Source organism: Parus major, chromosome Z (genome assembly GCF_001522545.3).
Source record: "Parus major isolate Abel chromosome Z, Parus_major1.1, whole genome shotgun sequence".
In the NCBI taxonomy this organism is placed as follows: domain Eukaryota; kingdom Metazoa; phylum Chordata; class Aves; order Passeriformes; family Paridae; genus Parus; species Parus major.
Genome location: NC_031799.1, coordinates 18,091,401 through 18,104,499, shown reverse-complemented (window position 1 = coordinate 18,104,499; position 13,099 = coordinate 18,091,401). Strand labels below are relative to the sequence as shown.

The following is a 13,099-nucleotide window of genomic DNA, read 5'->3' as shown; positions in this document are numbered from 1 at the left end:
TTTTTTTTTGTTTTGCCAAACAAGCTGACATATTACTCTTGGAAACCATATCTACTGCTTCACTCCTTACTGAGCTGAGCATGAGCCAGCAATGTTTATTTTTAAGCAACTATTTAGCTAAGAAATTGTAGTCTGAGTTTGTGTGGAGCAAACAACTGAAGGTCTGATGGAAATATTGATAGGTTTTTCCTTTAACCTTGTAATTAGTGCTGTATTACTGCAGTAAACCCATTTAGATCTGAAAAATGACTATGTTTATATAATGCAACTCATATTTTCATATGTCTATGTGTTCATATATATATAAATATAGATAAACCCATGGTTCAATCTGGGGGAATTTTTTATGTTTATTTTTTTTTAAAAAAGAGAAAAACAGCCTGACACACTAGGCAGCCTTAGCTCAGCTGAAATCCAAAGTCTTCAAGTAGGGTAGTATTTAATTTTAGGCTATTTGCTGGTATGCAATGTCAATCCAACATTAGCAGACATCTTTTTTTCCAACCTTAATGACAGGTGTAACCATAGACCACAGCATAGCTGATGGCACTGTTTGCCAAGAATATAACGTTCCTCAGAAAAAAAGCACTCTGCTCCTAAAAATTATTATTTTATTATTATATTATTATTATATTATTAATATATTATTATTATATTAAAATTATTATTATTTTAAAAATTATTTTCTTTTTGCATCTCCAGCAATGAAGCTTTGCACAGGTTCTATTTTTATTTGTGCAATGGAATCTATGCAGACCAGCAATGGTCAGTTAGTACTGAGGTTGTTAACCTCTAATTGCATAGCTGATTAAATCAAAGTAAAAGTAGGCAGGGATAAAGGCAGAAGGACAGGTTTTCAGCCTGACATGTATCAAGAACCTGACTTTGCTGCGAAAGGGAGCAAGGTGCTGTAAGGCCTCTCCATGACACATGCCTCCTTTGCTGTTCATGGCACAGCTCAGGCAGCAGCACCTGGCAGCTTCAAAGGAAACTGAGATCAAGCATCTTCAGACAAGGCATCATACTAGAATTGAGTATTCTTACAGAAGACCCTCCCTGCTATGTGGTCTATGAGGAGTTTTGCATATTGGATTCTGTGTAAGGCCTTGGCCTTAGTAGAGCACATAGTAACTTTGTTTACACTGCAAGCACTGAGCTAATAAACCATATTTATTTATAAGTTGGGTAGCTCAATCCAGGCAGCTAGATGTAAGTGGATACAAAGAGGAAACACCAGTGACATACATCATGTTTCTGCTGTGCCCTTTGGTTTGCCTTTTTTCATTCTGATGAATTCTACACTCTAGTTATCATTACATTTTTTTTCTTCTCTTACTTATGAAGTAATGTGAAACTTCTTTGCTAACAAACTACAGCAAAAAGGGAATATGCTGTTGCCTTGACATGAATGGCAAAATTTAGTTTTCTGGCATTCTAACCCTACAAAAAATGTTTCTAAAATCACTTGATATGCTGAGCAGTGACAAAACCTGCAGCTGGGTAAAAATTTGTTCCTCTGATTTTCTGACTTAATACTTGTTTTTGAAAGATGTGTCTCCTGAACATGCACCTGCATTACTATTTCTCAGAGTCACTCATGCAGGTAATATAACATTTTGTTAATCTTTTCTGTCCTTCACCTTGTTGTGCAGTATAGGACAATGAGAGGAAAATCTAGCTCTGTGGATGAGTTAGAATGCACTGTGCAACTCAAGAGTTTCACAAAACTAATTGATGTGTTTCTTATTTTGTGAAAAAAATGTTTCCTACAGTGGAATGTGTACTCCAGCAGATTGGAAAGGTTGATTTCAAGTTTAAATGCATATACTTTATTTATTGAAAACTTTATTTCTTATAAATGTCAAAACTGTAAAGTGTACATGAAGTAATCAAAGATACAAACTGTGAGCAACAGTAACTAAGAAATAACGGGGATAGGCCTGAGTGAATGAGCCCAGCTCCAAGTTTTTAGAGAAATTTTACTTATCCTACTTGAAAAAGTACCCGGGGTGAAACTAAGATTGCATATCAAAAGGCAAGACATTGCTTTGTAGCTTTCATTTGGTAATGTGTATTCCAAACGCCACACTTAAGAGCCCAGTCATTATTTATGTCTGAAGGTTTAAGATTATGAATCCATTTCTTCAGGTTGCATAGAGCAGCAATAACAACCTGGCATATACTGCATGGTTTTTTTCATCAGTTTGATGTCCAAGTGCTTTACAAGCAGCATTATGTGGGTTATGCCTGTTTCACAAACTAGGAAGACAAAACTCAGGATGTTTAAGCAAGTTTTCCATAACCTCAAGAGAAAGATGTTCCCAGGCATGGAACAGAACACTCAGTCCTCATTCCCTAAGACATGCTTTTGGCAATTCATTTTAATATTCAATTTTTTGCACTGTAGCACTGATTTAATTCAATTGCTACTTTGAAGATAAGTAACTAAGTTATAAGCATGCTCAAAGTGGGCTGAATCCAGCACACTTTTCATTTATTTAATGGTGTTTTTTTTCTGTATCTTTTTTTTCCTTAGACCTTTTAACTATACAGCTAAAACTTTGGCTGATTATGTATGCAGATAAAAAGTATTGCTGTTTCTCTTGATACTTTTATTATTAGTGTATTTAGTGGTACTGAATATCTCCGTCTCTTAGTATTTTCATTAATTTTAAAATATTCTTCATCATTTTTATTATACAATCAACACTTGCCTTAAATGTGGTGGCATCCCAGGAAGACTTCTCTTCCAAAGCCTTTTTCCTGCCACCACAAAAAATAAAAGAATTCCAAAAAAGGAAAATATGGGCTTGTTAGGGTTTTTTTTTTTTAAAGTTACAAGATTACATGCACAAATCAGCTAATTAAACAATGTCCATTTCTCTATTTATTCTCTTAATTTTCCTTAATTGCTTTTCCTCTTAATTCCTCAAATTATGGGAATTGAGAGTTTTCATTATTTGATTCTATCCCAAATACAAGAATAAATGCTATGCTGTCTTCTATGAGCACAGTGGACTAACATGCTCCTATCTTTATGTAAAACTTAACATAATAAAATCTGCTTTGATGTTAATTGTAGCACAACAAATTTTATGTACTGTAGCACAACAGATTTTATATATGAATTAGAAGTTGTTAACTGCCAAAGTTGTACAAATGGGTCCTCTAGAAACCTCTCTAGAAAAAGGTTGGCCTTTCTCATAATGAATATTAAGAGGCTCCTTTGTTTTAACTTTAACAAAGTCAACTGATGAATTTCAGATAAAACTAATATTCCCTGGAGGACTGTAAGCTCTCTTTCGTACTGGTTCCCTTTTTCGTGGGAAGCCTATGATTCTTAGGTTGATCCCTGAAGACTGTTTTGGCCACTTGAAGTATGGTTGCTTAATTTATATTTCATAATAGTTGAACTTAATAGGCACCTGGAGAACAGCAGTTTATTTCTAAAGAGCTGAGAATGGAGACTAACAAAGAAAGCAGGTTTGCAGTGGGTGTTTGTATTTGGTTAATGAGATGGAGAGATGGGACCCCATGAGAACGAACTTTCTGAATTGCAATTGAAAAACACTGACTCAAATTATTTGAGTACCTGCAACTAGAGTGTATTTATATTGTATGGTAGTGTCTAAATACGTAAATATTTCTAGTTTTATTTCTTGTAACTACAAGTAAGAGGCAGAATCTTGTCTGATACACTACTGAAAACAGACCATCCTGAGATATTTACTTTGTGGCAAAGCAGAAATAATCTTTGAATATTCCAGTTCAGTATGGTATTGCAAAAAACTTAGTCAAAACATCTGTTTTGCTTTTTTTCCCCCCTATATAAAATTGGAATATTGATTATATTTATAAATAATAAATAATCAAGAAAACTAAAAATAACCCAGCTTTAAAACAGGCAGGTATTCTGTAACTGTCAAGGATCTCTATTTTATTTTTTTTTCCATTACCTATTACATCTGTTAAAGGAATAAAAGTTTCACAACATAGGGCTTGATTTATGTGCACTTCCATAGATGTGTGACCTGCACAGTGACAGACCCAACTGTTACTAAAGGTCCTATGACTGTATGACCCTTCGAGCTAAATTTACCACAAATGCCTTTTCTATTCATTGAAGTTAACTTTCGTGATTCCATATGACCCTTACAAAAGGTCCTTTGCAAGTTACTAAGTGATATTTGGGAGATAAGTGACAGAAAATATGGAAAACATGAAGAACAGAATGCAGAGCAAGAAACATTATTAACATTCCTTCTGCTGTTGTGGAACACTTTACATGCAGATCACTGGCAAAACGCTCCAGGGCAGTTAGGATCTTTTGTGGTGATATACAGTGTAGTTCAAAATACATTTATTGTACTGTTATAAAATAAAGCCAAAGGTTGTAGAGAGCCTTACACACATTCCAATTTGGTTAATTTTTTGATTTATTGATGCATAATCTGTTTATAATATTTTTCTTCTATTTGCTATGTTCATATAAATTTTATAAATGCAATTACAGTGCTTATTTTCATTATTAACCTACATGCACTACCATCCAAAATCATGTACTGCAACACTTGTAGAGAGTGAAAAGGAATGGCTGTTAAGCATGTAAACACTTGTTCAGCAATAAATTTGTTCTTTCAGTTTAAAACCAATTCTAACACAGAGCATTTGCAAAAATTTATAAATTAAATAATATAATGCCTATTATGTTTGCTACATCTCCCCCTCTTAAATGCTGAAATGGCCAAATATATCAACATAGGAATTAAGTCTCAAAGCTTTTATGATAATTTTTTGGCTAGAAATTAAAAATGTAATTTTTTTGTAATGCATAAACTATTAATGTAATTATTATAACAGGAAAATATATATGCAGTACAGCAGAAAGGATGTCATGTTATAGTTCTTCAATTAAGGTATTTTGTCCTTCAGTGATTAATAACAATCACTATGTGTATGTGTGTTTGACTTTAAAAGTCAACAAGGAATTTAATTTTTGCTTAACTTCCCCACAGTGTTCTGAATGCCTTTCAGACAGGGAATACTTTCTGGTTTGTTAAGTTCGACAATAGTACTTATTCACAGTATCTAAGCAAGTGTTAGGAGAATGAGAAAGGGAAGAATTACTCTTCTAGTTGAGGGTTTTAGTTGACTTGGAATAAATAAAAAAATCTTTGTTCCTTTACTCCACAGAGACTAAATTTATCTAGAATGTCTGTAAGTGGAATTTCTCTGCAAACTCAGAAATGTTCCTGTAACTTACATTCATTCTTTCCTTCCATTTATTATCCAGAAGTAGTTTCTTTTTTTTTTTTTTTTTTTTTAAATGTTATTTACCTTTAAACCTGTTGTTATCAACCTGCATGAAAGAGATAGGGACTCTTTTCAGCTGCCTTCATTCTCATGTGACCTGAAGGGAGAATAGGTTCAAAATAGACTAGTTCCTCCCAGGGCAATACAAGACAGAAAAGAAAAGCAGTGTCATTTCCGAACAGCACAGTGCTAGAGTAAACTCAGCATGAAAAAGGAAGGAGTTGCAGCATGTTAGAATTCTTCCTCCACAGCCGGGATTTTTACATGAGAAGGATTTGGAGGGTGTTAAAAAGCAGAGGATTTTAAAAAAAATACTTTGAAATGGAGTACTTTGAAAATGAGCTTCTTAAGGACAACTGATGTCTGACTGCTAGTAATACCAAAGGAATTTTTCAAAATGAGCATTGTTATGAAGCCAAGATCCCGATCTACCAGCTCCTTAAGGACTGCCGACGCAATGTGGTAATGTGGCTCGTTTGTTTCTTTCAGGCTCTCCTTCCTATTATGACACAGTGATATGTCCCAAGAAAGTCACAGGCTTTAGTTTTGATTTGATAGATTTTGCATGGTTATTGAAGATGTTCAGCTGTTGGGTTGCACAATAACGAGTAAGAAACAAAATTATTTAGCTTTTTGTTTTAAAATACAATGTATATAATTTTTTTTAAAAGAGAACCCTTTTCATACTTCTTGTAACACATGACATAGATTTTTACCCACTCAGCAGTCAGGTTCTAACTGTTCTAACTCTAATCCTTACAGTTAGAGATACCTTGTAAAAATCTTCAGTCGACTTATTTCATTAAAAGAAATCATAACAAAAAGCTTGCATTTCTGGAAGCTGGAGAGTAAAATGAAGTTTTTACTTTGTGTGAGCTATTTGGGATGCTTACATGTAGTTTTGTTGCATAAATAGGCTGACTGTTCGGGATGTGTCCTGGGAAGCAGCAGACTTTGTAGCAGCATGTGTGAGACTGCTGTGTTATGCTTCATATGCTTCCCCTGCTCTCTGAGGCTTAGAGGAGTGGAAGTAGTCTGTGATATTGATCTTTCTGTATGATTTTCTTTCAGATTTTTTCAGTTATTAATCAGCAAAGCTTTGTCTTCTGAAAATTTTTTTTTTCTTTATGCTTTTTAAGCATCACTTTATGCTTTTTAAAATTTGATAGACATTGACAGGACAGCTTTCTATTAAGTAATAGAAAGTTAGAGAGTAAACAGAAAGTTCCATTTACTTTCTTTAATGTGTCCCACATTTTGTTCTTTGTGTCTTAATAAAACCACCATAATTTTAATAAACAAATAATAGACTAATTTTTCACAGCTATATTTTACAGGTATAAATGATGAATTTTAAATATAGTTTTTTTTAAAATATAGCTTTTTTAGCTGATGTGCTACTGTGGGATCTACTAGTAACTAAATACAGTTCTTTGTGAGGGAATGCATCCAGTTAATTGAATATTTGCCTTATAAAACCTTTATGTTTCAAATAGTTTTGGCTCTGAGTAAGAGCCATGTGAGTATTACTGTTAAAGCAGTTAGTAATTTATTCCAGTTATCTTTTACTGAAACGGTTTTGCAGTAAAAGGAAATTGAACATGTACACCACTCAATCTAAAAAGTAGTCTTAGTAGTTCTCAGAAAGTGCCTAGGCAGAGTTCTGCTGAAATAAATGCTGTAAGTTGTGTCTGTATGTCTTTATTAAAATGCAATACCATGTTAGTAAACTAAATATTGCTAATGTGCTACACTCTGCAGGGTGTCTCCAAGGAAGTGAGCTAAAGCATACATACCTTAGCTATTACGTACAACTGTGCAAATAAATCAGTACCTCTGATTAAGTCTACCTTTTTTTTTTCTCTTTTTTTTATTGTTGTCTGCCTCCATTAATTCTCACAGAAAAAAAAATAGTTTAAAAGAAAAAAACATCCTTGTAATTGATAGTTTCAGGCTCATTTGAACACCAAGTATTCTGTCTGAAATACCTTCCTGCCTCCCTTTTGTTGCCGTTGCCTTCAGTTATAGCTCTAATCTGATATCTGAGAATACCTGTTCTGCTGGTTGTAAACTGGGAGTCCTCTGCTACCCTGCTGCTTGGGACCTGAGCTCAGTGACTCTCAGGGAGACACTTGAAGGCTACTGGAGAGGGTACATGCTGTTCTCTGGCGGTGTGGAGCAAAGCCAGGCAGGCCCTGTCCCAGCCAGAGGGAAAACGGAGTGCAGAGATAAGAGAGAATGGGAGGGAGCTGCTGGCTGCCCACACCAGCTCAGCTCCTGCAGGGAGGTGGCAGCTGAGGCCAGACCACCCTAGCCACAGCCAGCAGCCTTCCAAGTGGGCCTGAGCAGGACCGGTTTCCAAACCAGCTGCCTGACTTCACTTTGTGTGCGTCAGAGCCTGAATCTGTGGGTGTGCTCCCGTGGGTCAAAAGTTTCTGCAGTACTCTAGGAGAGAATAGCAAGACTGTAGTCTTGCCACTATGTTAATGCTTAGGGACAAATGAAATCAGGGTTAAATCAGAAGCACTGGTAGGTGTTCAGGGCAGAAAACAGCAAGAGCATAATTCTCATTTTCTGAATCTGTTGACATAGTGATCCCACTCTATGTAAGAGGAGCAGGAGTGCCTGGGAGGAGGGAGAAGATGGGTCTCAAGGACGCAGAGACTTGAGTGACAGGGCTGTTTTAAAGTATGAATACCCCTCCTACAAGGGTTTGAGAAAATATGATCCCAGGATTTCCTCTTACCATTTCTCACATGAATAAAGTTAATATGAAGATCAGAAACTGGGCTTCCAACACAAAAAGGCCAGTGAAAGGACAGAAGAGATGTAAAGATAAGACAGAGAAACCTCTGCTCTTGGAGCCATGAAAACAGACTCCCTCTTTGTCCAAAAGACACAGTAAGTTCATTGTAAAATCATATGTGTGGTAAAAGCATGATATTCTTCTCAGTATCAATATTAGAAAGCAATCAAAGGGTATCTGCACTGGTGGTGCTATGATGTGTACCCCAGCTGACTTTGAGCAGTCTATGCATCCCCTTTACAGCTGTTTGGGTTGGCGATAACTACTGTTTAGTGTGATGACAGGATCTGTAAGCAAACCTCTTTCTGATTTGGAAAATTTATCCTGATATTATGGTGACTGAAGTAAAAGAAAATGGTTGGTATTTACACAGAACAAGAAAGTGACTTATATAAGGGTTATTACCTAATTAATGGTGCTCAATTCTATCATGCACTCCCACTCATTCCCCAATTCAGGGTGTGATTGTGAAGTATGGTTTTATATCATAAATCTTCTGGAGAATAATCTAGAAGGGATTGTGCAGACTTTCCAACTAAGACAGCTTATGTGTCTTTTTATTCCAGATAAGAAATAAAAAGTAAGTAAGGAAATCACAGTAAGTTAAACTTTGGCTGAGACAGCCAAATGAGAATATGATTATATTTTCTTGACTATTTGCCACTGGACAGTAAAGCAGTAATGTTCCTCTCAAAATGTCATATTTCTTCTGATTTTTTCCTTTTGCTATTAAAGAAAAGTTTGAATATATAAAAAAACTCTGTTTGGAAGAACTGAATTAAAATTTTGGAAGTTTAATTGAGAAGTTGAGAATGCTTGCTTGATGGCAGGTCAAGCAGGCAACTTTGGTTGTTGGACAGAACCTACTGGCTGGAAATAGTGTGGCTGATCAGATTTTAGAACTGACCTTGTTTTTCATGATACATAAAACTAGCCAAAAGAGCTATAAGCCTCTGGAGTATTGTCAGCTTTTTCCACAATTCTTTTTGCATGATGTGACTAGAGATGGTTACCTGTTTACTTTGTGAGTTGGCATTACTGGGTTTTAATTTGTTTTTGCAATACTGACCAGTTTGGGCTTTTCTGGGTTTTGGAACTTTGGGTTGATTGGTCTGCAAATGTCACAGCCTGTTTAGTGACCCAGAGAGCAGAGGTCTTCAACACTTCAGTCTCTGGGATTACGTAAAATGATGCATCTGTTCTTGCTTAGCTCTGGAAGTGGGTGTTATTGCTTGTCTGAAATATGATGAAGTTCAGTATATTGGAAATTACAGAAAGATGTTGTCAAATATGGATTTCTCAGTCTGTGACATTCTTATAGATAAGTGGGACAAAACTGATGTCTTGTATGGACTTTCTCTGACCCATAATATGAGGATCACAAGAGGGATACTAAATAAAATTATCTTGAATGGAGACAGTAAAATTCTTGTGGCTTGACATCAGTGAATAGTATTGCTTCTGGGACAGAAGAGCAAGAACAAATGAATGAGCTGACATTCAGCTGTGCTGACCTCAGGTAGCTGCACTGCATTCCTGACTTAAAGGTACCGTGAAGCAGAACTCACATCAAGCGTGACCCAGACTTTTGGTAGCCCTGTCTGACAGGAGGAAGCTGTGGCCACATTACACTGCTTAGAAACTGGCCATCCCAAAACAATTCAGATCTTTGCTAGAAAGATAATGAGTTACAAAGATGACACATATATTCAATAAATTAAACTGAATGAGTCATATACATCTAGGTTATTATTATCAGACCTATATTTAAAGTTAGCTGCTGACTTCCAGGATGGGAATCCCAATGCTGGTGAGATCAACACCGAAACCAGGGTATTCCTTGAAGGAATCTTTGTCTACAGGGCAGAGATTGTAAGCATAGGTAAATGTAACTGTGAGCAATATTAACAATATTCATATCACTTGTCTGCTAAAGGTTTCCTATTTCTGTGTTGGGTGAATTTCTTTTCCTCTCCAGCATTATGATTGTCTGTGTGAGGCATTGTTGGTGACATTACTTGTCCCTTGTTCCCATATCTTAAAAACTGCTTTTAAGCAAAAGAAGGTTGGGGCCTCACATAATATCCAATTGCACTTCTAGTAGTTGAAGGTATTGAAAAGAGTGTCCTGGGAAAGTTCAGTGCAAGCTGCACAGCATCCAAACTCATAGGCAGGGATCAAAGTACAAGTATCATATGTAAAATTGTGGGATTTCTGAATGTTGAGGAAAGTCTGCAAGCTACAGATAGCCTTTCCTACATGAAGTCTGACTTTGATGGACTTTATAGGTGGTTTCACTAAGAAAAAAAGGATTCCTTTTGAGGCACTAGGGGTCTCAAATCTATACAAACAGAGAAATTCAAGGTGGTATATATGCTTTTATTTATTGTTCAGTGCTAATGAGGAAGTCTGCACAGTTAGCACGACACTATTTTCCAGACTGCAGTATGTTAAAAAGTGCTATTTTTACAAAATTGAAGGGAAAAAAATGCGGTTTTGTCAACAAAGTAGTGGTGGATTTTTTAAATGATCAAGTAGTCTATTTTCTAGAAGAATAAGACTTGTCCTAATGTGCCTGGCCAATAATCTTTCTAGCCTAGTATTCTGTCATCATCTGTAGCAATAGGAATGGGTCCCTGTCCAGTTTCTGCAATCCATCATGTTGCCCAGCATTTACTGGTGTTGTATTAGCAATGTTAAAAGGTTCACCCTGGCCTTCTCCTTTGCAGATCATCAATGTACCTGTTTGCCTATAGATTTGCCTAATCTCCTTTCTGAACCTGGCAACAAACTGTTTTCCCCTACAGCCTTCTGACAACCTTTCTGCCTATGTAGGAAAGCCACTTTCTTTACTGTGCTTTAAAATGAATTCTGTCGTTTCAGCATTTAATGAAGGAGTCCACATTCACTTATCCAACAGCTTCATGATGCTCTAATAGTCAGTAATAACCTCCTCAGCGTTTTCTTGTAGAAATGGAAAAGCTGTAGCCTTCTTATATTTTCCTGAACAGTTTACTGCCCCATCTTTTGACCGTTTTAGCTCCCATTCATTCTATTTCCTCAAAGACCACCGTGTCCTTGAAATACAAAGACCAGAGAGCAGGCATTACCCAAGATGTCAACACACCAAAATTCTCACAGAGTGGTAAAGTTATACCTTCTTTTCTTCTCAGCACCTTTGTTGATGTCCAATATGCTGTTAGCTTTTTTGGCTGCCATTTCAAGTTCAGCTAGGGACTTTAAATAATTTTTAATGGGTTTTTAGCAGTTTTTCTGGCATGTTCCCATTTCTGTATTTTTGTAGAGCAGAAGTATTAGATTTGCCAACATAAAATACAGTTACTTTAACATTAATGTAATAAGAACTCCTGTCTTGAAATAAAAACTATATTTTTTAAAAAAAACCAAACATTGCTAACCATGTCAAAGAGAACAAATTGCAAAGTGTGACTCCAGCAAAGAAGGTCATTTCCTCTGAGATACTTTCTTTCAAGATACATCCAAATAAACTCATGTCAGATACTTTCTCCACCACACATAACCACACAATTTAGTCCTCTACCACTCACTTGTTTTATCAATCCACTTTTAGTTTTCCTGAAAATATAACCTTGTCTTTACAGCACAGTTCTCACACTTTCTCCCTGAGCACATCTGATATGTTATCAGCATGTGGACAAAGCTCTGCTCAAATTTAACAACCATGAGGCCAGCATAAATGTGGTACTTCAGTGTCTGTCCCTAGTGTAAAACAAGGGAGAGAGCAGCAAATTTCATGGGGAGTTCACTTGATAGCTCAGCCTGAATGACCAAAAGCCCACTTACAGCTGGTTCAAGTAAGGGTAGAAGGGCATCCCAACTTGTATCAATGTGGAGATACCACGATGGAAGTCTTCTCCCTTGCCTTCCATTACACCATGTCTGAGCCAGTTGTTTGCATTTAATTCCACATTGAGGGCTTATCTTTCTTCCTACCTTGTATTCTGAGAAGCATAATTACAGTTTAAGGCATAACAGGTGGGATTCAGCTCATCTTGACAGATTTTTATCCTACCTGATCTGGTAACTGCTTGGTGGAGAAAAAGACTTGCTCTCAGGGTATGACATGTCTGTGACACATTCTAGATGTCTGCCTCAGAAAAAGAGGTACTCTTGATGTCACTGATTTTATCAGCCTAAGCACCACTTAACATAAAGTAATACATATACATGAAATCTAACTTGTATGTGGACACCTGTGTGCATATATAACCACATTAATTCTTTCTGATGCAACTAACTTAGCTTATGCTAAATATATGCTTTAACATTTAGTAGTTTTACTATTATAATATAAGGGGAGCATTCACATAAAATAAGGGAAATCCAGTATAGAATAGGAAGTATTAAAACACAACAGCAGGAATAAACCAACTATTTAAGCTAAATATAATATTGAAACAACCTTGCAGTCAAAGTGAGGGTGATTCGTAGCCATGAAGTCACTAAGCAGTGATGTCATCATTCCAATGGCAGCACAAATGACTTAATCTCATTAATGCTATTCGCATCAGATTTTAGCTATGGTGGTTTCTAATTAAGACTAATATGCACTAAAACACGTTTCTTTGCTCACATTACACAACCAGAACTAGGTTTCTGCACTCCTTTATTTGGTACCATTGCTGATACTGTGAAGATGGGGGCATTCATGACTTGGGTAGGTGCATAGTATGAAATTATATGACCTTTTAAACATTTTTCCTTTCATCAAAAATCATGAAAACTTTTCAGATCTATAATGTATAAAAAGATATATAACAATTTCAGAAGATGAATGGCAGAAACAGATTTCATCTGACTTCATTTTCAAGGACTTGAGAGGCACAGAGAAGAGCCCATGACTTAAATTTGTTGCTTCTGTATTTCATTTACAAGTTTTATAACAGCAAATTTTGGTGCCTTTGTAAGTACACTCAAATATTAATACACTCAAAACCT

At 36.1% G+C, this 13,099-nt stretch overlaps 1 protein-coding gene across 3 annotated transcripts in view; it reads left to right on the top strand.

The window, feature by feature from the left end:
- PDE4D (phosphodiesterase 4D) overlaps positions 1-13,099 on the top strand; it is a 247,314-nt gene that overhangs the window by 114,889 nt on the left and 119,326 nt on the right. The window contains exon 1 of one of the 3 annotated variants that reach the window (XM_015652858.1): positions 5,388-5,775. The exons of the other annotated variants lie outside the window; for them this stretch is intronic. Coding sequence (XP_015508344.1) covers positions 5,711-5,775 — 65 coding nt within the window. The 5' untranslated portion in view covers positions 5,388-5,710. Of the gene's footprint in view, positions 1-5,387; positions 5,776-13,099 lie in introns of those variants that run through there. 3 annotated transcript variants of the gene reach the window in all.